At 46.4% G+C, this 19,978-nt stretch overlaps 3 protein-coding genes across 7 annotated transcripts; 2 read left to right on the forward strand and 1 right to left on the reverse strand.

Moving 5' to 3' along the window:
* The first annotated feature begins 304 nt into the window (after positions 1-304).
* LOC123427396 (nucleolin) lies at positions 305-13,326 on the forward strand. Of its 5 annotated transcripts, none has more exons than XR_006622393.1 (15): positions 305-460; positions 546-824; positions 995-1,527; positions 1,647-1,736; positions 1,818-2,057; positions 2,267-2,488; positions 2,610-2,910; positions 2,994-3,316; positions 3,404-3,513; positions 3,624-3,718; positions 3,807-3,883; positions 4,328-4,424; positions 11,700-12,158; positions 12,360-12,430; positions 13,157-13,326. XR_006622393.1 is itself a non-coding variant. In XM_045111429.1 (13 exons), the coding sequence occupies exons 2-12, from the start codon at positions 581-583 to the stop codon at positions 4,421-4,423; spliced, it is 2,331 nt and encodes a 776-aa protein (XP_044967364.1). In that variant the 5' UTR covers positions 305-460; positions 546-580; the 3' UTR covers position 4,424; positions 11,700-12,314. The 5 variants fall into 5 exon arrangements, 3 of the variants coding, with proteins under 3 accessions (XP_044967364.1, XP_044967363.1, XP_044967362.1); XR_006622394.1 differs by having other exon boundaries at positions 12,360-12,422; XM_045111429.1 differs by lacking the exons at positions 12,360-12,430; positions 13,157-13,326 and having other exon boundaries at positions 11,700-12,314.
* LOC123427399 lies at positions 7,991-9,256 on the forward strand. Its single transcript, XM_045111431.1, has one exon. The coding sequence runs from the start codon at positions 8,415-8,417 to the stop codon at positions 9,003-9,005; it is 591 nt and encodes a 196-aa protein (XP_044967366.1). The 5' UTR covers positions 7,991-8,414; the 3' UTR covers positions 9,006-9,256.
* On the reverse strand, positions 13,171-15,706 carry LOC123427398 (cationic amino acid transporter 6, chloroplastic-like). Its single transcript, XM_045111430.1, has 4 exons — positions 15,096-15,706; positions 14,680-14,902; positions 14,032-14,594; positions 13,171-13,950 (listed from the first exon to the last, which is right to left on the reverse strand). Exons 1-4 carry the CDS (start codon positions 15,451-15,453, stop codon positions 13,409-13,411), a joined length of 1,686 nt encoding a protein of 561 aa, XP_044967365.1. The 5' UTR covers positions 15,454-15,706; the 3' UTR covers positions 13,171-13,408.
* Positions 15,707-19,978: the final 4,272 nt, after the last annotated feature.

Raw genomic sequence — 19,978 nt, forward strand, 5'->3', positions numbered from 1 at the left:
CATGGAGTCGAACAGTGAATCCACCCACTGTGAGGCTCGTTGTGCACCGAGAAGGCTGAGGCGGGAAGGAAATTCCTGGGCACCGACCTGTAACGTCGCAGTTCCACAAAAAAAGAAAAAGAAAACCATGACGTCGCGAATAAAAGGACCCCCCCACCCGAAAAGACCAGCGCGCCCCGTCACTGCGTGGGAGGCAGTCAACGGGGGGTACGCGAGGCCCCGGTGGTCAATCCGTAATTACACCCAGCAAATCCCAGGAGCGTCTCCAGATTGCGGAGAATACGACTCGACCCGGGAGGGGAGGGGATCGATTACCTACCTAGGCAAAGCCAGGCTGAGGCCACGCGCGGTCCGTCTTGTCTCGCCGCAAACCTAACGAAAGCCGCAGGCTTGCGTCTCGTCTCGTCTCCGTCGCTAGGGTTTCGGTCTCCCCGAACTCGATCTTCAGCGAGGGCACCAGGTACGCACCCACCGCCCATGGTCTCCGGCCCGCCGATTCGACGCCTGCCTCCGCTAATCCCGTCTGCTCTTCCGGTTGTTTGCAGCCGGTGCTCTTGGTTTTGTTGTGGCGGCCTGAGAGATGCCGCCCAAGTCGGTTAAGAGGGGCGGCGCCGCGGCGGCGAGGAAGGGGTCGGCGACCAAGGCCAGGGCGGCCAAGCCCCAGCCGCACGCGGAGGAGGCGCCCGTCGAGGTCGTCAAGGCCGCGGAGGAGGCTCCCAAGGTGGAGGAGCAGAAGCCGCAGCCGTCGCCGCCGCCGCAGCAGCCGGCCGCTGAGGAGAAGGCCAAGGCGGTTGCCGTTGAGAACGGCGCAAGCCACGCGCAAGGTATCGCGTTTGCTCCTCTGTTCCTCCTACAGAAACGCATACTTTTTTCGCGTATAGATCTGTCCCACGACATGCTGTTTTCCCTCGCTTTGGGCTTCGCGTCTTTTTCCTATATAAATGTGTGAGGGTTTGAGGTGTATATGCCTTATGCTTATCTAATTTTTTTGTAGATGACGGAACTGCAAAAGAAACATATGAAGAAGAGGACAAAGGTGAACGACTGGAGTTTGAGGATGAGCCCGAATATGAAGAGGAGCCTGTTGTAGACTACGACGAGAAGGATTTGGAGCAGTATGAGGAGCAATATGAAGACGGTGATGAAGGGTTGGAGTACACTGAAGATGTAGTCGAAGAGGAGACTGAGATGGTGGATGAGGAGGAGCTGGATAATGGCGGGGATGATGATGAGGGCGAGGAATATGAAAATGCAGATGAAGACCATGATGTGGACGTGGAGGACGAAGACCATCATGAAATGGTGAAAGCACATCGCAAGAGGAAGGAGTTTGAAGTTTTTGTTGGTGGGCTAGATAAAGATGCAACAGAAAGTGACCTGAGGAAGGTGTTCAGTGAAGTCGGCGAGATCACTGAAGTTCGTTTGATGATGAACCCTGTTACCAAGAAGAATAAAGGCTTTGCCTTCCTGCGATTTGAGACCGTGGAGCAAGCAAAGCGTGCTGTCTCAGACCTGAAAAATCCGATGGTTGGTCTTACAACTGATTACATATGTTCAATACATATATTCCTACCCCAAAAGGGAAATATTTCATATGTTTATAGTATATTTGTTGCAAGTGCATAACTGTTTCTGAATTTCTGTAGGTGCGAGGTAAACAATGCGGTGTTGCTCCTAGTCGTGACAACGACACACTTTTTGTTGGCAATATCTGCAAGACATGGACAAAAGAACATGTATGATGCTTAAACTCGTTTCTCCCTTATACCTTCTGCCTGCTTCTCGGTGTAAGAAATAATTTGTTTTGAAATTTACAGCTGAAGGATAAGCTGAAGATCTATGAGGTCGAGAATTTTGACGATTTAATATTGGTTGAGGACAGCAATAACCCAGGGATGAATCGTGGGTATGCTTTACTTGAGTTTTCTACTCGCCCTGAAGCTATGGATGCTTTCAGGCGGTTGCAGAAGAGGGATGTAGTCTTTGGAGTTGATCGCACTGCAAAGGTTTCCTTTGCCGATTCCTACCCTGAAGTCGATGATGAAATGATGGCACAGGTCAGCACTTGTTTAATACAGTAGTTTTAAGTGGCACTGTTTTTTTTTTGCCCCTTTTAAGTGGCATGTTAGTAAGAATATTTTGATACTGTTTGGTCATACACTCTGGCAGCTGCTAGTTTATATTTTCTGGTGTTGTGTTTAATATTGGTATGAAACTAATATGTTTAAAGTTATTATTGAATCCTCATTTTGCTTCTGTGGTTCAGGTCAGAACTGTATTTCTTGATGGTCTCCCCCCGTCATGGGAAGAAGATCGTGTTAAGAAGTACCTTAAAAAGTATGGAGCTATCGAAAAAGTTGAACTCGCTCGAAACATGCCTGCGGCCAAAAGAAAAGATTTTGGATTTGTTACTTTTGATACGCATGATAATGCTGTTGCATGTGTTGATGGGATAACTAGTTCTGAGATTGGTGAAGGTGATAGCAAGGTTTGTTTTTCAACTGAGTTTGCTGTACCTTCTTAGCTGATTTTTCCATTTACTCAGTCCACTGTATAACAGATAAAATTATCATGCAATACTTTCTAATGACTTTTATTTTGTGATTCAGGCAAAAGTGAGAGCCAGATTGTCAAGGCCAGTACAGAGACCTCCTAGAATGAAGCATGGATTAAGAGGAAATTTCAGGATTGGGCATAGTGCTCCTCGAGGTGGCCGTTTCCCATACACCCGGCCTCCTCCACGCCGGCCTCTGCCACGTCTTGTACGACCTGATACTCGCTTACCTCCCGTCAGGAGGCCTCCACTGAAGAGGCCAATGGATATTAGAGATAGACGCCCTGTTATGTCAATACCAGATAGAGTTAGGCGTTTGCCTCCTCCAGAGAGATCCTATGATAGAAGGCCCCCAGGTGCGTATAGATGGCACCCATTTTTTTTTGTAGAACAATTGACTGTGTCCACATCAAAATTTTCATACTTCATCTCTGTACAGCTCCTGTTTACCCAAAGAGAAGTCCAAGGAGGGAATATGGAAGACGTGATGAACCTCCTCCGCCAAGGAGCAGAGCTACCTTTGCTGACTACAGTGCAAGAGTTCCAGTGGATAGGCGACACACTTACAGGGACGACTATTTGCCCCGTGAATCAGCCTATTCAGACCTAGCTCCTCGCAGCGCTCCCCGTCTTTCTGACAGGAGAGCATATGCTGATGATGGTTATGTAGAGAAGATTGACCGACCTTTGCCAACCTATAGGGAGGCCCGTGGGCGTGATTATGATACAATATCTGGTTCAAAACGCTCATATGTTGAGATGGTGAGGGTAGTTGAATTTGCTGTTTCATTTTTTGCATGCACTGGCAGTTTATTCCTCAATCAACCTGAGTATTGTTAATGATGCAAGGATGACGTGCCTCCTCGGTATCACGACATTAGCGTTCGTCAGCCCAAGGCACGCTTAGATTATGATGTTGGTGGTAGCAGTGCTCGGTATGCAGATGCTTATACTGAGAGGTTGGTGTATATTTAGTAACATGAAGTCCTTTTGCTTGGTATTTGTTTGTTTTAGAGAACGTCTTGGTATGTGATTTTGGTCTCACGTTCTTACAAATGCCCATCCTTAGGCTTGGGCGGTCTCATGTGGGATACAGTAGCGGCAGATCTGTCGCTGGTCATGACCCGGTGTACAGCAGCAGCCGCCATGGCTTGAGTTATGGAGGTATATACTCTTGAAGGCTATGCTATTTGTCATGATACCTTTTTTGACCCAATGCTTATACCATTTTTAATGCATCTCATCTTCGTAGGTTCTGCAAGTACTGGAGATGCTGGTGGAAATTACACTTCAAATTACAGTGCAGACTACATGCCTCGTGGATCTGATGTAAGTCTTCTTGAAGTATTCTATGTCCAATGGTTTTACTACCTATTGCTCTCTCCAAGTCAAATTTATGGGCCAGTTCTTTTGGCCGATTCTCCGAGAATCGCCCCCTCCCCAGCTTCTCCCGGAATCGTCACTCCATATATATTTTTGCAATCCTAGCTAATTAGACCTTAACTAAATTGGATTGTAAAAAAATATGAAGCGATGATTCTGGGAGAGGGTGGGGGGGATTCTGGGAGAATCGTCCAAAAGAACTAGCCTATAGGTCCAGTGCTAGTGATTTTTTTATAAGTTTGACCATCTATGAAGGAAAAACTACCAGCATCAACAACATCAAATTGATACCGATTCAACATTAAATGCAATTCCATAATGTATATTTTTTTTGTGTCAAGTGACCTTGTTCCATGGAAAATGACGATCAACATTTGACTGTTTGGTCAGGTTGGCGGGAGTTCATATTCATCACATTACTCGGGTCGTAACACGGGTAGCAGCAGTGGGTACTTTGGTGGCAGTGGTTCCAGTTCATACTACTAAGGTGAAAGCTCTAATCAGTTTAAGTTCTCCTTAAGTTTAATTGCTTTGCACATGAATTTTGTTCACCATCTGTCGCCGTCATCCCGATCATCGCGCCGGTTGCTCACTTAGGAGATGGGAAAATGTTTGCCCTTGTATCAAACACGGAACACCCTCCGTGATCAACCATGAATTATTTTAATGATACAGATTTGGCATTCGACCGTCTTTGTGGAACAGATGTGGCACCATAGGAGATTGGTGTAGGCCATGGATTGTATGGAGCTCCTTAACTTAAGGCCTGTGGATCTGGACAAGTGGCAAGTGTGGGCAATCAATAAGGCATGTTTGAAGGAGTCAGGAACATCGAGTTGGTTGAAGCAGTAGTCTTGTGGATGTTCCGGCATGTTTATTTAATGTAAGGCTTTGCTTTAGTTGGTCAAGAGTTGTGAACTAGCCAGCCATGGTGTGTTGACATGTTTACTTCCAGTGTTTCTATAACATTGAGAGATATGGAGTATTTCAATAAGTAATCTTTGAGGTCGTTTCCTTCCTGCAACACAAGGTGTTTTGGAGACTGCCAACTTTGATCACCCAGCAGAAGATCAGACTTACAAATGAAGCCTTAGAAGTGAGCGCTTCATGTAAGGCTGTTACTTCTGAAACCTTTGGTTCAGACCATGCCGCATCTGTTCTCTAGTGGATTGAACTTTGCTACCTGAGACTGAAAGTTCAGGTTGAAAATTTGGACTAGTTATTTGTTAAACTGCACTGCAGATAAAATTGGATTGTTGGTTGCCAGGTTCTGGGAGAAGCCTTTTGTATGGCTCAAGTAGTTCTTTCACCAGGCAATTTCTTTGGCCTCCCCACAATTTTAAGATAACAGAACTCACAGCTACATGACTGGATGGCCTTGCAATGCTGTCAATTAACAGCATAGAGTACATGGCACCAGATAAATTTAACAAGCATTATCAACACTGAGCACCATGGTTTATGAAATATCTTTGAACTTCTGCATGGAGCATGGATCATAACATCTTTGAGCTAAATATCTGTTGGATGGTTGCAAGTTTTGAAGAACTTTGCTGGAGGCATGAATCTGGTCTTTCTGAGTTCTGCTAATTCCTTTAGTATAGTTTTTAGTGCACTATGACTTAATATAGGTTATATATGATACGTATAGGCCCTCACAGCATTATGTAGGTTATGCATGTTACCTTTAGGCTCTCAAATTGCATTGATTGTTGGGTGTGGGGATTGGGGCGTATGGTTTTAGAAGAACCGAATTTATGATATTGAAGTAACTTCCTTGCATCGTCTATTTATAAACCAATGATGTTTGAGATCAGTAAGAGTTTCTTCATCTACAAGTTTATAAACAACATACACTATTGATGTCCTTTTGGGAGTTGCTGATGTCATGTGCTAATTCGAAGAAATTGGTAGGTGAAAGAGATGGTTGAAAATACAAATTGTAGATGCTACATAAAGCAGCAATAAGGCCGACCAAACCGTATTAGTACCATCTTTCTCTGCGCTGTAACAACGAGGTGTTGTGATTCACCTGCACTAACTGGGAATTGCTTGATTGGTTGAATAAGTGAAATGACTATGGTTACATCTGGAGATCAAAGTTATGCATTCTTGGTTTGGATAATCTTGGAGGGGTCATGTGTGGCCTCTTTCGATGCATCATTGAGATGACCTTGGCAGTCTTCAGAAACAAAGCATTGGTTCTAATGGAGCTCTTTGTTGGATATTGTGTTTAATATTTGTTGGAGTAGGAGTACTTGATTGAAATGAACAAAGATGTTATCAGATCTTTTTAACGGCATTAGCTCACCAATAGTGCAAGTTTACACAATTCAGCAAAATAAGAGGGTGCCAGTGAATCTGGAGACAGGGATTGAATGTGTGATGGAATCAACATCGGCTGGTTGATTTAATGCTTATATGATGGAAAAGAAGGGTTGTTGACTTTTATGACAAAAGTAGATCAGGGGGAAAGGTGGCTACTAATTACAAGTTTTGCATGTGGAAGAAACACTTCTTCAAATTGCAAGTATAAAAGCTCAGTTTAAGTTTTTTGCATTATGGACTATGGAATCAAGTCTATTCAACAATGCCGTTAGGCCCAACTTGTTTTTGGTAGAAACATATGATAACCTGCATTTACGAAAACTGTCTATATGCTCACTCTTACGTTTTTACCATTTGAGCAATTAGTTATGTTAGCACAGTCTCCATTAATATATATTGGAATACTATGCTGTGAATTTGAGTTACTATGTGCGATCTGTTGTAGTGCAATCTTAAGCTTGCGTTGAACTTAGAAAGCTTTAACTACCTTGTCTATGATGAATCTTTACTATTAACCCGAGTGCTGCCGCTAATACCATATTCCAGTTGAATCTTGAATGTTGCACTAATATGACTTGAACTGTCTTGTATTCCTCTGCTTTGCTCGAGTTTCATCAAAAAATTGTTGCAAGCACCGCTGCTTCTATTTGGTTGCTTCTCCAGGGAGCATGTGTGTGGAATAGGTAGATGTAGCAGTGGTGCAAATGTTGCACAGGCTTTCTGTATCGTAACTTTTTTTGATCACGATGTATCCACGTGGTTTTTCTCTGTATTTAGTACTGTACGCAATACAATGATCATGAAATTTTTAAAAGGTATCGATACTTGGATGCTTTCATATGCATTTTCCCCCACACATTTTCTTTCAAAGATGTTTCAGTCCTGTTATGTGCTTGGCATGCTGTTCCTTATTGAGCCCATCTTTGCTGAACTTTAACTGAGCCTGTTACTAGTCAAGCAGTCGGATGCAAGTGAACGCACATTTAACTTACATGCTATTACCTTAAAAAAAGGGAGTAATTTGTATGATCACTTATTTTTTTTGAGACAAATTTGTATGATCAAGTGCGATTACTGTGCGAGCGGTCTGAATTGTCAGCACGGAGGTTGGCAGTCGTCGTTCTGAGTTAATTAAGCCCACGACCAGTCTCAGAAGGGCACGAAAGAGGGGCAGCATGGCTCCGGTGTCGAGCTCTCACTTTGATGACTTCAAAGGGTGCTCCATGGCTCGCATTGACGATTGGTGATCACCGCCATTTTTTGTATCTAAATGTAAACAAGACGGGCTTCGAGTGGAGCCGCGAAACTGTTTTGCCAGATGCACAGTGGCTGCACGTCGACCAAGCGCGGCGGAGGCGGAGCCATGCCAGCTCCGCACGCCACCTCCCGCACGTCTCTCACCGTCCCAGTCCGGTCCTGGAAACACGCGCGTAGGGAGTCGCTCCGTCCTTGCCGGCTGGCGCGCGAGGCACGCCACTTCGCCGTCGCCCGGCTGGGGCGTGAAGGCGTGGGTCGTTCGCCACGCCGGACCGGCCGCCCGGCCTCGTCGCATCCGTCACATGCGGCCATGCCATGCGACGCGCCCCTCCACCCACCCACCCACCCGGCCCGGTCATCCACCAGGCGGCACGTCGGTCGGCGTCTCCTTGGCCATCACGTTCCCGCCGCGCCCCTCCCCGGGGTCACGTCAGTCACGGCACGGCAGCCGCGCCTCGCGCCACCTTGCCGCACCCGCACGCCACCCCCTCCCCCCCCGTACCAGGTCGCACCGCAATGCCGCCGCGCGCGGCCAACGACCCACGCCTTCACGCCCGCACTCCTCTCCTCTCGCTTCCAACAGTTCCTTTATTATTTATTCCTTATTATTAATTTCCACGAGCGTCCAGCGGTCGGCCCGTCCCAGCCGTCCGATACGCCTGGCCAGCGGCATCCGACGGCCACGGGGGGAGGCGAGGGCGCCAGCCTCCGATGGTCAAGGCGTGAGCGTTAACCCCCCACGAGCCGCGGTAGGCGCCGCCGCCGCTGCCGCTGCCGCCCACCGCCCGCCGCCCACCGCCACCCCTCGTAGCCGCCTAAACATGACTCCTCCTCCGTTATAACCCCCCGCCCCCTCCGCCTCCGCCTCCCACCCCGCCTCGCCACCAGCGCCATGGCCCCGCCTTCTCCCCCCGCCCACGCGGCCCGGCGCGTGCCGCCCCCGTGCTGGACCCCCGAGGAGACCGTCGCGCTCGCGCGCGCCTACACCGCGCGCCGCCTCGCCGTCGGCCGCGCCCACCTCAGCTCCGCCGACTGGGCCGCCGTCGCCGCGGCCGCCACCCCGTCCAAGACCGCCCGGCAGTGCCGCCACAAGGTCGAGAAGCTCCGCCGCCGCCTCCGCTCCAAGCGCCGCCGCCCTTGCCCCATCCTCGACGGCATAGATCTGCTCGACGATCCTTCGTCGTCCCCCTCACGCTCCCACTCCCCGTCCCCGCCGCCGCCCGCCTCCCCGCTCCCCCCATCCCCCTCCCCGTCCAAGAAGCGGAAGCGGCCCGATCCCGATGAAGAAGGGTACGCCGGGGAGAGCGACGTGGTGCAGGCGGTCAGGGCGATCGGAGAGGGATTCGTACGCGCCGAGCTGAGGCGGATGGAGGCGGCGAGGGAGTCGCAGCGGATGCGCATGGAGATGGCGCTGCGGCACCTCGACGCGCAGCGCCGGCTCCTGGACGGCCTCGTTGGCCGCATCGTCGACGCGTTGGAATGAGGCGGCGGCGCGGCCAAGGTGTCCCCTCCTTTCAGGATCTCTCGTGCTTTCGACTTGAGGTGTTAGAGCTGCGTCCTTCATATACTCCATGTACCTGCTGTGATTCTGATGATGGATCATGGTCGTCTCATCACGTAGATGTAGATGCGTAGAGAGCAAATACTGCTGCTTTTACCGTCTTTTGTATAGCTGTGTGGCCAAGTGGAAGCACATCTTATTGGAAAGAAAAAATAGATCTTGAGTTTTCCTGATCTGGTACTTGCATATTGCGTCTCTGTTTTCTTGGATTTATGTTGTGAGGAAGGTCAAATTTATCAGATATAAACTGTAAACCAAGGAATTCTGGAAAAAAAAAGTTTGTCCCAGTTACAGTTTTTGACTGCAAATTATGCAGATGAGTAACAAAAAACTGGACACAAAACACAAACTTTTAAATCCTATCTGTCTAAACTTGATTTAACTTGGAGACTCAATGATGTTCTTGGTGCTTGTCCATAGAGGAGGTTTATCCTGACCCCTAGTTTCCCACCGCTGAACTTTACGTCAGCGCCTTACTCATTTAGTTAATCTGCCTATGCTTGCTCCATCTTATGGCCTCATTTTTAGTAGCTCTAACCAGAGTCTGATCATAGTTATGCATGGTTTGTTCTGTGTAGATCTCAATGTGCAGCGTAATAAGTTGAGCTTGGCCCATTGGGCCATTAAAAAAGCTAGCGTCCTGCAGCCTTATTTCTATCTAGGTGGTCTTTGTAAGCAGAGACGGGTGTAAGGGAATATTAATGTTCAAAATTCATATTAAATTTTATTCGGTTTCTCGTTTGTGGCGTTGTGGAACCAAAGGAAATCATCCATGCCACATGGCAGCACCCTGTATCTACACTTTTTATAGTGCTCAACTCATAAGTTCTGAAATCTCCAATGGGTTGCTACTCCCTCCCTTTCTAAATGTAAGTCTTCCTAGAGGTTCCATTAGTGGACTATATACATATGTATATAGACATACCTTACAGTGTAGATTCACTCATTTTGCTCCGTATATAGACCCCTAGTGAAATCTCTTAAAAGACTTATATTTAGGATCGGAGGGAGTACTTTTTATACAGATCAAGCAAATAAGCCTGAAAGGAAGTCCTTAGTTCTTATTTTTCTTTCTTTCTTCTGAACCTGCTATCCTAGCTCTAGTTCTTGTTCTGTGTTGTGATTCTCTGTCAAGAGTCCCCTTCGCCAATAAAAAGGCAAGACGAAACTGTTCATCTGGACAGACTCTGTGTATTATTTAGTCCAACTGCCTAGTATCAAATTCCCAAAGCAGCACACTTAGTAGTTGCTATTACCTTACAAAAAGAAATGGAGTCCACATTCATTTAATAATAGAAGTCAAGCATGCAACTAGAACCGCTCAAAACGTTTCTTAAACAAACTATTTCCTTGCACACAACTCTAAAGAAGACACTGGCAAACAAAGATGGCTCGAGAAAAGAATAATACCTGAGACGGGGTAGGTGTGAAGAGTCTACTATTGTTTTAGTTTTCTTATCTCTTAGAATAACTCACCCAGTAAACATATGCAAAGTCCCATTCCAAATTGACTCGATGCACTAATGTGTAACCCTACTCTCCTATGTGAAATATTGCACATTGTAAGCAGATAGATTCAGTAGTCACTTCTTTCTTATTATGGTACAAGAAGGCTCTTCTTCAAGTCAGCTTCCGTTATACCCTGAAACTGATGGTCGTCTCGCGGCATGGCATAAAAGGTGAATATGTTCTCCTGCCCCCCTTGGAGTTGTTTACACTTGCTTATACACAGATGCTTCATTAAAATTCCCCGTGGTGCTCATAGGCTGTTATTGCAACTCTGTTGACTGCCTTTAGAAAAAAAAGGAAGATTCCTTGGATCGTTCATATGAGCAACCATCCTCTTGCTGTTATGTTTGTCTCTTCATTTCTTTTCCCTCTTGATTATATTCCTCGTTTTTGTGTTTGTCTACACGAATGCATGAATTCGTTCATCACTAACAAACAATAGAACCATTTCCCCTGTATATTAGTGCTTTTATGCCGTTCCTCATTCTTTTTGCCTATCACTCGTATGTGCCTCTATCTAATGATAATTCATCCATGTGAATTTGTCATATACCATAAAATGAGCGATACAAACAGAAAGAAGAATGCCAGCTGAGTTAAAAGTGGATGCGAGGTTCGGCAGCGAATCAAAATAGCTCGAAATGGCATATATCATGCATGATTGCATACATATATTTGCCTTGTTTGATGTTCTACTGTTGTCGTCTTCCAATTTTTATTGGAAAGATTTGTGCAGTTTCGATGTTGGGTATTGTCCGTAACTGTTATTTTCTCCACTAAAAAACTTATGACAATGCTATGTCTGTTTGCACGTTTATCAGTCACATGTGTTTTTATGAATATACTCCCTCCGTTCGGAATTACTTGTCGCGGAAATGGATAAAAATGGATGGATCTAGAACTAAAATACGTCTAGATACATACATTTCTCCGACAAGTATTTTCGGACGAAGGGAGTATATCATTCATGACAATAGTAATGCAGTGATGACATCTGATTTGTGTGTCTTGTTGGTCAAACTTTATGCAACACTTGACTGAAAAAAATTGTTGGCATGTTTGAATGGATTAACTTACTAGAGTTCCTTTTTCGTTTCATGTTTATAGGTGATCTGGAAGTTTAGTTGCTGCTGAAAATGGTGACATTCCATGATCTGCTACAGTGAGCCTTTTGCTGCTTAAAATCTTCCTATCCAATGAGTACTCTACATGGCTACTTGAAAGCTATATGTTTATATACAAGAAAGGATTGCATCGATGCAATCTAGTACTTCCTTTTGGTGTCGATTAATTTGCCGCAGATGAAGGCAAGTGCCACTTAAGTAGAATTTAGGACCACCATTAAAGTGAGTGGTCCTGACTCCTGAGCATGCTTGGATCTATCCTTTATCTATCTGACATAGCTTCTTCAACAACTGAGCAACCACTTGAGATGACTAGCAACAAATGAAAATTCAGGTTTGCACATTGACTCGATGTAGTGTGCTGATTTTGTAAGCAGGAAACTGTTCCATGATGCTGCGGCTTTACATCCGTGCTCCATCATGTGTGGTCCTTGAATTCCTGGTAAAATTGTGTATAATAAACATTGTTTACTGATCATTATCTTTTCTAAAGCTATTTCTTTCGAATCTTTCGACTTGCGAGGACCGCCTTTTTGTCGAATATTCCCCGAATATGCTAATGTTTTTCAAGGAAACAGAAACAGAACTTTTGAAGTGATTCAGGTCTCTTTTCTTTATAATGTAAATATTAACTCTTCTGCAGTGAACATTTCTCTCTTGATTGATGTGGAAAATGTGTCTGAAATGGCCATCATTTCTTGAACAGGTAGCAAGGTAACATTTGATTTAAGCAAACTGTTATCCCACTAGAGTATAATTTGAGGCAGAATCTGAACTGTTTCCATGTTATCTTGGATGAAATGTCGCGCAATGCTTATGAGAACTACCAGAGTCAGCATGTAGCTATGGTAAATCTATTATCCTTTTGCAATCTATCATGGAAATTTTGTATATGAAACATTAAAGGAACAATACATGTTTAGATGGAGCATTATAGCAAATTAGCTAATAACACCAATCAAGGACAAATACAGTGGCTTTTTTTAGTTTCATTTTTCCTAAGAAAAGTTTAGTGTGTCCTTTTTGAAACGTTATTTTAAGGACCATGTAGAAGGAACTGCATGTTCTATAAACCGATGAAATAGGCACCCTTGAAGAAACGAGGATTTGAACTAGTGCATCTATTTTCTCACGCAGCCTGTTGAGTAGGTTCTAGATTGTAGTGTGATTTACTTGGTGGATTTCCTTGGTTAGTTTGGATAGTGTGTGATGATTTGAGGCACTGTTATGACTCAGAAGAAGGCTCAGTTTTAATAAAAAACCGAATAGCATGGTTGACATTATCTGTTTCAAATGTATTGAAAATTGGATGTATGTATTTCAGAGTGTATCTGCTATTTGCATACTTAATTGGTTTCCATTTCCCAATTTTATGAAGGATACTTTTTTTTTTCATGTGTTACGTTGAAGTTTAACCTTATTTTATATGTTTATAAATAGAGGAACGACAGATCTTTGATCAAACAGCCACATGCCCTGCACTATCCTGCATATATGCCTAGAGAAAAAGCAAAGTTACAGGCAAACAGTTTTGGCCAGTGAGCAAGCACAAAAGCAGGAAAAGAAGGGATTAACCTAATAAAGCTAAAGCGACCTCCCTTTTGCCCGCATCTTTTTTAGGGCAAGGCAATGGACATTTCCAAGGAGACAGGTAAGCTTATGTCCATGTTATTATTGTTACGACGCTAATCGCTAAGATAATATGTCTGCATTGCCGTCATGAATCATTGCATTGACAATCTCATTTTCCTCCGCCGTGTATGTGGAGTGCACCCCGTAGCACACGTAGAAGATGGTGATCACCAGGCTCCAGATGCCGAACCTCTGAAAGGACCTCACCTTCAGGGTTGTCATGAGGAACACATTCAGGAAGACGGACGCGGCAGCCGGCCATGGCATCATCGGAACCGTCCACTCCGACGGTGGCCCGGCCACGCCCTGTCGCGCTGTGCAGTGGAAGATTGCAACGACCACCACCGACGTCGCTCCGAACAATGCCATCCCCCATCGCCACTTCCCGTCGATCCTCCTCGCGAGGGAGAAGCCGACCGAGCTCAGCGTCAGGAGCAGCAGGAAGAGGAGGACGTGGAGCGGCCGTGTCGCGCCGACCTTGGCGTACCGGTGGTAGATGAGCGCGTTGGCCACCAGGTAGAAGGCCAGGAGGGTTCCGATTGATATCATCTCGAACACTATCTGCAGCTCAGTGAAGAGCGCGATTGATGCCGTGCAGAGTCCTGGATATGGACAGAACCTAAGTCTGGGATACATACACAAGTTGGTGGGAGTAATGAATTGGCAACATTGTGATGAGGTACCTAGAAAGATGGTTGCGTTCATAGGGGTGCCGGTGGAAGGGTGGACCTTGGCGAGCCACGCCGGCACCAGCCTCGCCCTGGCGATGACGCACAGGTACCTCGCCTGCCCCAGCATGGCCACCAGCAGCGAGGCGACGATGCCGATGCTGGCGCCGGCCCCGACGACGCTGCTCGCCCACCTCCACCCGGCCTTGTCCCTGAAGGCCGACGAGAAGGGCGCGCTCTCGGCGATGTCGGTGTAGGGCAGCATGACGCAGAGCGCGACGGACATGAGGCAGTAGAGCGCGGAGACGATGAGCACGGAGCCGGCGATGCCGACGGGCAGCGCGCGGGCGGGGTCCCTGATCTCCTCGGCCATGGTGGACGCCGAGTCGTAGCCGATGTAGCTGAAGTAGACGACGGCCGCGCCGTCGAGGACGCCCCGGACGCCGTAGGGCGCCAGCCCGTCGGGCGTCACCATGTTGCGCGCGCTGCCGTTCCAGAAGCCGGCCACGATGATGAAGGCGAAGAAGAGCAGGTGGAACGCCGTGAGCACCATGTTCAGCGTCGAGCTCTCCTTGGTGCTGCCCTTCAGCAAAACCAATCTCATCATTCTCATTGCGCAGAGTAGGCACGTTGGTGCCGGCCGATGAGATGTGTAGCAGGTACCTGTAGCAGAGGCATGCGGTGAGGAGGAGGATGAGCGCGACGGCTGGGAAGTCGAGCGCGTTGTAGCCCTTGGCGATGGCCTCCACCTCGACCCTCCACGCGTTGGGCTCCGTGACGCCGCACGTCGACGCCAGGTAGTCCGTGAAGCTCCTCGCCACCGCCGCGTTCGACAGCACGTACTCCATTAGGATGTTGGCGCCCCCGAAGAACCCCACGAACTCGCCTAGTATAGCATACAAATACAAACAGTTGCAACCAGGCCGGAGCCGGACAACAAAAACGATAAATCGGACCGCGGATTTACGGCGTGGTATTCTGGACAATGGCGCTAGAAATTAAGAATGTTCTTGGCCGGCCGTTCGGGCAGCCAGTTACTCCTTGTTAATTATGTTGCGGATCACATGGTGGTAACGTACCGAAGGTTACCCTGAGGTAGCTGAAGGCGCCGCCGGCGACGGGGACGCGGACGGCGAACTCGGCGTAGCAGAAGGAGGACAGCAGCGCGGAGACGCCGGCGACGACGTAAGAGGCGAACACGGCGGGGCCGGCCGTGTCGCGGGCCACCCTGCCGGTGGTGACGAAGACGCCGGCCCCGAGCATCCCGCCCACGCCGAGCCCCACGAGGTCGTACCACTCGAGCCGCCGCGCCATGCGCGCGCCCGACCGGTCGCGCACCTCGTTGAGCTCCTGCGCCGGCGTCCACGTCACCAGCGCCCTCCGCCGCAGCCGGTGCGGCGTCTGCGCCACCGACAGCAGCACGTCGCGCAGCGCCATCGGTCCTCCTTTGCTCTTGGTGTGTGGTGGCAGGCAAGCTCGGCCGTCACGGAGGGTAGTATTTATACACCGGCGTTCATCAATCAATAGTTCAGCTAGCGTTCTTGTTTTAGCTATTAGTTATTTGGACGGTGGGCAGTGAAGCCGAGAGCGCGTGCCCGGCCGCGAGTGACAGCGGCGAGCGTGCCGCGGGGGGAAGCTGAGCTTTGCTTTGCTTTGCTTCCATGGAGGCTGCGGCTTCTGGTTCAAGGCCTCGTCTCTCTCTCTCTCTCTCTCTCTCTCCCTCTTGCGTCTCTTTTCGTACTCGCTTCAGGTGCATGCTCGCCGGAGCGTACGCTGGCCATGTGTTGGCCTCAAAAGGCACATCGCACCAAGGCCGGCCGTAGGCGAACAGTGCCCACCTGCATGCACGTACCACAACACGCTCGACCGGGGCGCACGCAGACAAGCGCAATGCTCCTCAACTGGTACTTTGCTCAAATTCAAAACCTGCTCGGCGGACCAGTTTGGAGTCTCGTACGTGGTGAAGAGCTCTTATTTGCAGAGAAAATTACACCAACCACCAACTATTGGCGCCAAATTTGTATGGAACACATATTTTTCGGGTTTGTTACGTAAAACACAACCTATTGGTGTAAACAGTCATTTAATACCGTTTATATGGTCTCTCTCTCTCTCTTTTTGCGGGGGGTGTTTATATGATCTCTAACAGATGGGTCTTGCTTGTAAGTGTACATGTGGTAAAAAATTAAACCGGGATAATACATTACATTTTTTAAATGTTAAATGTTAAGTTCCAAACCAAGAATTGTAACGAGCAACTAAAATTGTGAATATTGTCAGTCTTGACCTACCAATGTCAAAGTTTTTTTTTTCTTTCACTTGTGCACTTACAAGAGGACTCCATTCGTCAGGAGCCATGTTAACATATGCAAATGATGGATTAGAGCTTGCTGCAACAGATGGATGGATGGTGTTTTATGCAACAAACATGAAGATTAGGTGTTCGTGTTCTATGCAAAATTAACCCCAACATTAACGGTTTGTGTAGTCTCGTCCTTATTCCCACGACGACAACAACAGGAAAGCGTTCCGAAATAAATGAAGGCAGAGTTTCATGAACTCTGTGTAGTGGGAACTAATTGCCTGATCTCGGTTATTAACCGATGGTAGTGTACGATGGATGGCATCGAAAAGGCCAATCTATGTTGCCACCACGTACAGAGGAGGCTCACATGGCGGTTGCTCAGATGTCAGGTGAATATATACGCACGTAGTGTAGCTAGCTAGGTCGTATCGAGTAGACTAGCTAGCTAAGTATTTCTCAAAGGGTGATCGGTCGATTCAACGCTCGGGGAGTAAAAGCACGTACACGTAGAGCTAAGATTCTTCTGCAGCCGTGCTGACAACTGTGGCTTGGCAGGAGCCAGCGAGCAGAGGGAGGTCAAATCTACGCGAGCCCCGTGAGCACCAACACCAGACGGGGAGGTAAAAAAAAAAAACTCCGACCCGAATGCGTTTGAGTATGGTAAGTACTCCCTCTCGTCCTTTTTACTCCGCATATTAGATTTGGGTCAAAGTTTGACCAAATATATATTGAAAAATATCAACATCTACAATATCAAATATACATATCATGAAACTACCTTTCGTAATGAATCTAACAATATTAATTTAACATTGTGAATGTTGATACATGTTTCTATAAATTTGGTCAAAGTAGAGATACTTTGATTTCGGACAAAGCTAATATGCAGACTAAAAAAGACCGGAGGGAGTACAATAGTATAACGACCTCCTGGTTATAAGTTATTGCCATATCATCTATAGCCCATTTTATAGTCAACATGTATAATAGTTTATTACAAAAGTGTATTATGTTTTATTATATGATCCATCTTTCATACTCGTAAAATGACTAAGAGCACGAGATAGAGCTGACTCTTAGCTAAGAACCCGCTTACATTCTCTCTAATTTTTTCTTTCCTCTAACTAAACAAAAATATATTAATTTATTCTTTATAGTCACCCGACTCACCTCTACTGTACTTGCTCTAATGGACGACGTCCGACCTTTTTCTTGATGTGCTTCCCGTGCCGCATTTTATCTCACACCGTGAGGGAAAGGCCTAGGGTCACTAGAAATGTTTAGTGTTTAAAGAAAATACAATCAAATAGTTTTACAAACATAAATAGTTTCGTGTTCAAATGAAAACACAATCAAATAGTTCTACAACCCAATTAAAATTGTCTTGAATAGATGAAACGTAAATGAACGGATACATCAACTCCGTTGTCAATGTGAATCCACATGTGCTCAACCAAGTCATCCTCCGAGCTGATTATGGCAATCACACATTTCACAATGAAATTTGGTAAACTGCTCAAAGGTTTTCGATCTTGGCGCTCTCGGTCAACATTTTCACTATGAAAATCAAACCCCTGGTCGTAAATGTTGTTTGCACGTTTATCCTCCATGATCATGTTATGCATGATCACACAAGCAATCGTCATCTTCCAAAGTTTCTTGGTGCTTCCTGTGAGTGCAGGGTTTTGAACGACACCCCATCGTGATTGAAGCACACCAAATGCAAGCTTCACACCATTCCTAGCACTCCCTTGCATTTGGACAAATCTTTATCTCTTCTCTACTTGCGAATTGGGTATCGTCTTCACAAGAATTGGCTATCGAGGATAGATACCATCAGCCAGGTAGTATACTTTGTTGTAATGGTTGCCATTGATCTCAAAGTTGACCACTCTAGAGTGTCCTTTTGCAAGCCTTGCGAACATTGGAGAACGGTGAAGCATGTTGATATCATTGTGGGAACCAGCCATCCCCAAGAAAGAATGCCGTATCAGATCTTGTGAAGCCACATCTTCTAGTATGATAGTGGAACCTTGCACATGCCCTTGTACTGCCCGTGTCAAGGAAATGGATAGTTCTTCCACTTTTAGTGCATACAATCTATAGTAACAAGTATGCCCGGAAAGACCCTCTTGGCATCGATCGCCAACAACCTCTGGGTATCAGCGAGAGTTGCTCTCTCAGCTACTCAGGGCCAAATGGTATGTCCACTTTGTATCATGTTTTCTCGTTGATATTTATTACGTTTTGAGTCATTGTTTCACTTTATGATATAATCCTAATGCCTTTTCTCTCTTATTTTACAATATTTATAAATAGAGGAAAATTACCGACAGTTGGAATTCTCAATCGGGAAGGGCTATGGAAGAGTTGGGTGTTTCCTGGAACTCCAAATGACCTAAAAATTTATGGAGATTTATTTTGGAATATATAAAAAAATAGTCACGAAGAACATACCACCATGGGACCCACCAGGAGGCCACGAGCCTAGGGCACGCCCCTGGGCTCGTGGGCCCCCGGCAGGCCTTCTATGCCCATCTTCTTGTATATGAGGTGTTTTGACCTAGAAAAAATCAGAAGGCATCTTTTGGCACGAAGCGTCGTCGTCTCGAGGCGGAACCTGGACATGAGCACTTTTATTCTTAGCCGGAGCGACTCTGCGGGAGAAACTTCCCTCCGAAAGGGGGAAATCAATGCCATCGTCATCACCAACGCTTCCTCCATCGTGGGTGGACCAATTGATGACCCACAAGTGTAGGGGATCTATCATAGTCCTTTTGAGAATTAAGAGTGTCGAACCCAACAAGGAGCAGAAGGAAATGTCACGCGGTTTTCAGTAAGGTATTCTCTGCAAGCACTGAAATTATCGGTGACACACAATTTTGTGATAAGATAATTTGTAACTGGTAACAAGTAACAATTGTAACTAAGGTGCAGCAAGGTGGCCCAATCCTTTTTGTAGCAAAGGACAAGCCTAGACAAACTCTTATATAAAGAAAAGCGCCCCCGAGGACACATGGGAATTTATGTCAAGCTACTTTTCATCATGCTTATATGATTCACGTTCGTTACTTTGATAATTTGATAAGTGGGTGGATCGGTGCTTGGGTGCTGCCCTTACTTGGACAAACCTCCCACTTATGATTAACCTCTCTCGCAAGCATCAGCAACTACAAAATACGAATTAATATTAATCCAACCATAGCATTAAACATATGGATCCAAATTAGCCCCTTACGAAGCAACACAAAAACTAGGGTTTAAGCTTCTGTCACTCTAGCAACCCATCATCTAATACTTCCCAATGCCTTCCTCTAGGCCCAAATAATGGTGAAGTGTCATGTAGTCGACGTTCACATGACACCACTAGAGGAGAGACAACATATAACTTATCAAAATATCGAATGAATACCAAATTCACATGATTACTTATAACAAGACTTATCCCATGTCCTCAGGAACAAACGTAACTACTCACAAAGCATATTCATGTTCATAATCAGAGGAGTATTAATAATCGTTAAGGATCTGAACATATATTCTTCCACCAAATAAACCAACTAGCATCAACTACAAGGAGTAATCAACACTACTAGCAACCCACATTTACCAATCTGAGGTTTTGAGACAAAGATCGGATACAAGAGATGAACTAGG

This window comes from Hordeum vulgare, chromosome 2H (genome assembly GCF_904849725.1).
Source record: "Hordeum vulgare subsp. vulgare chromosome 2H, MorexV3_pseudomolecules_assembly, whole genome shotgun sequence".
NCBI lineage: Eukaryota > Viridiplantae > Streptophyta > Magnoliopsida > Poales > Poaceae > Hordeum > Hordeum vulgare.

Excerpts from the sequence above, each read along its gene's own strand:
- LOC123427396 (XM_045111429.1), top strand. The coding sequence starts at position 581 with ATGCCGCCCAAGTCGGTTAAGAGGGGCGGCGCCGCGGCGGCGAGGAAG. Across the intron at positions 1,528-1,646 it reads CAGACCTGAAAAATCCGATG|GTGCGAGGTAAACAATGCGG; the intron begins GTTGGTCTTACA and ends GAATTTCTGTAG. Across the intron at positions 3,514-3,623 it reads GCAGATGCTTATACTGAGAG|GCTTGGGCGGTCTCATGTGG; the intron begins GTTGGTGTATAT and ends GCCCATCCTTAG.
- LOC123427399 (XM_045111431.1), top strand. The coding sequence starts at position 8,415 with ATGGCCCCGCCTTCTCCCCCCGCCCACGCGGCCCGGCGCGTGCCGCCC.
- LOC123427398 (XM_045111430.1), bottom strand. The coding sequence starts at position 15,453 with ATGGCGCTGCGCGACGTGCTGCTGTCGGTGGCGCAGACGCCGCACCGG. Across the intron at positions 14,903-15,095 it reads CTACCTCAGGGTAACCTTCG|GCGAGTTCGTGGGGTTCTTC; the intron begins GTACGTTACCAC and ends ATGCTATACTAG. Across the intron at positions 13,951-14,031 it reads GAACGCAACCATCTTTCTAG|GACTCTGCACGGCATCAATC; the intron begins GTACCTCATCAC and ends GTCCATATCCAG.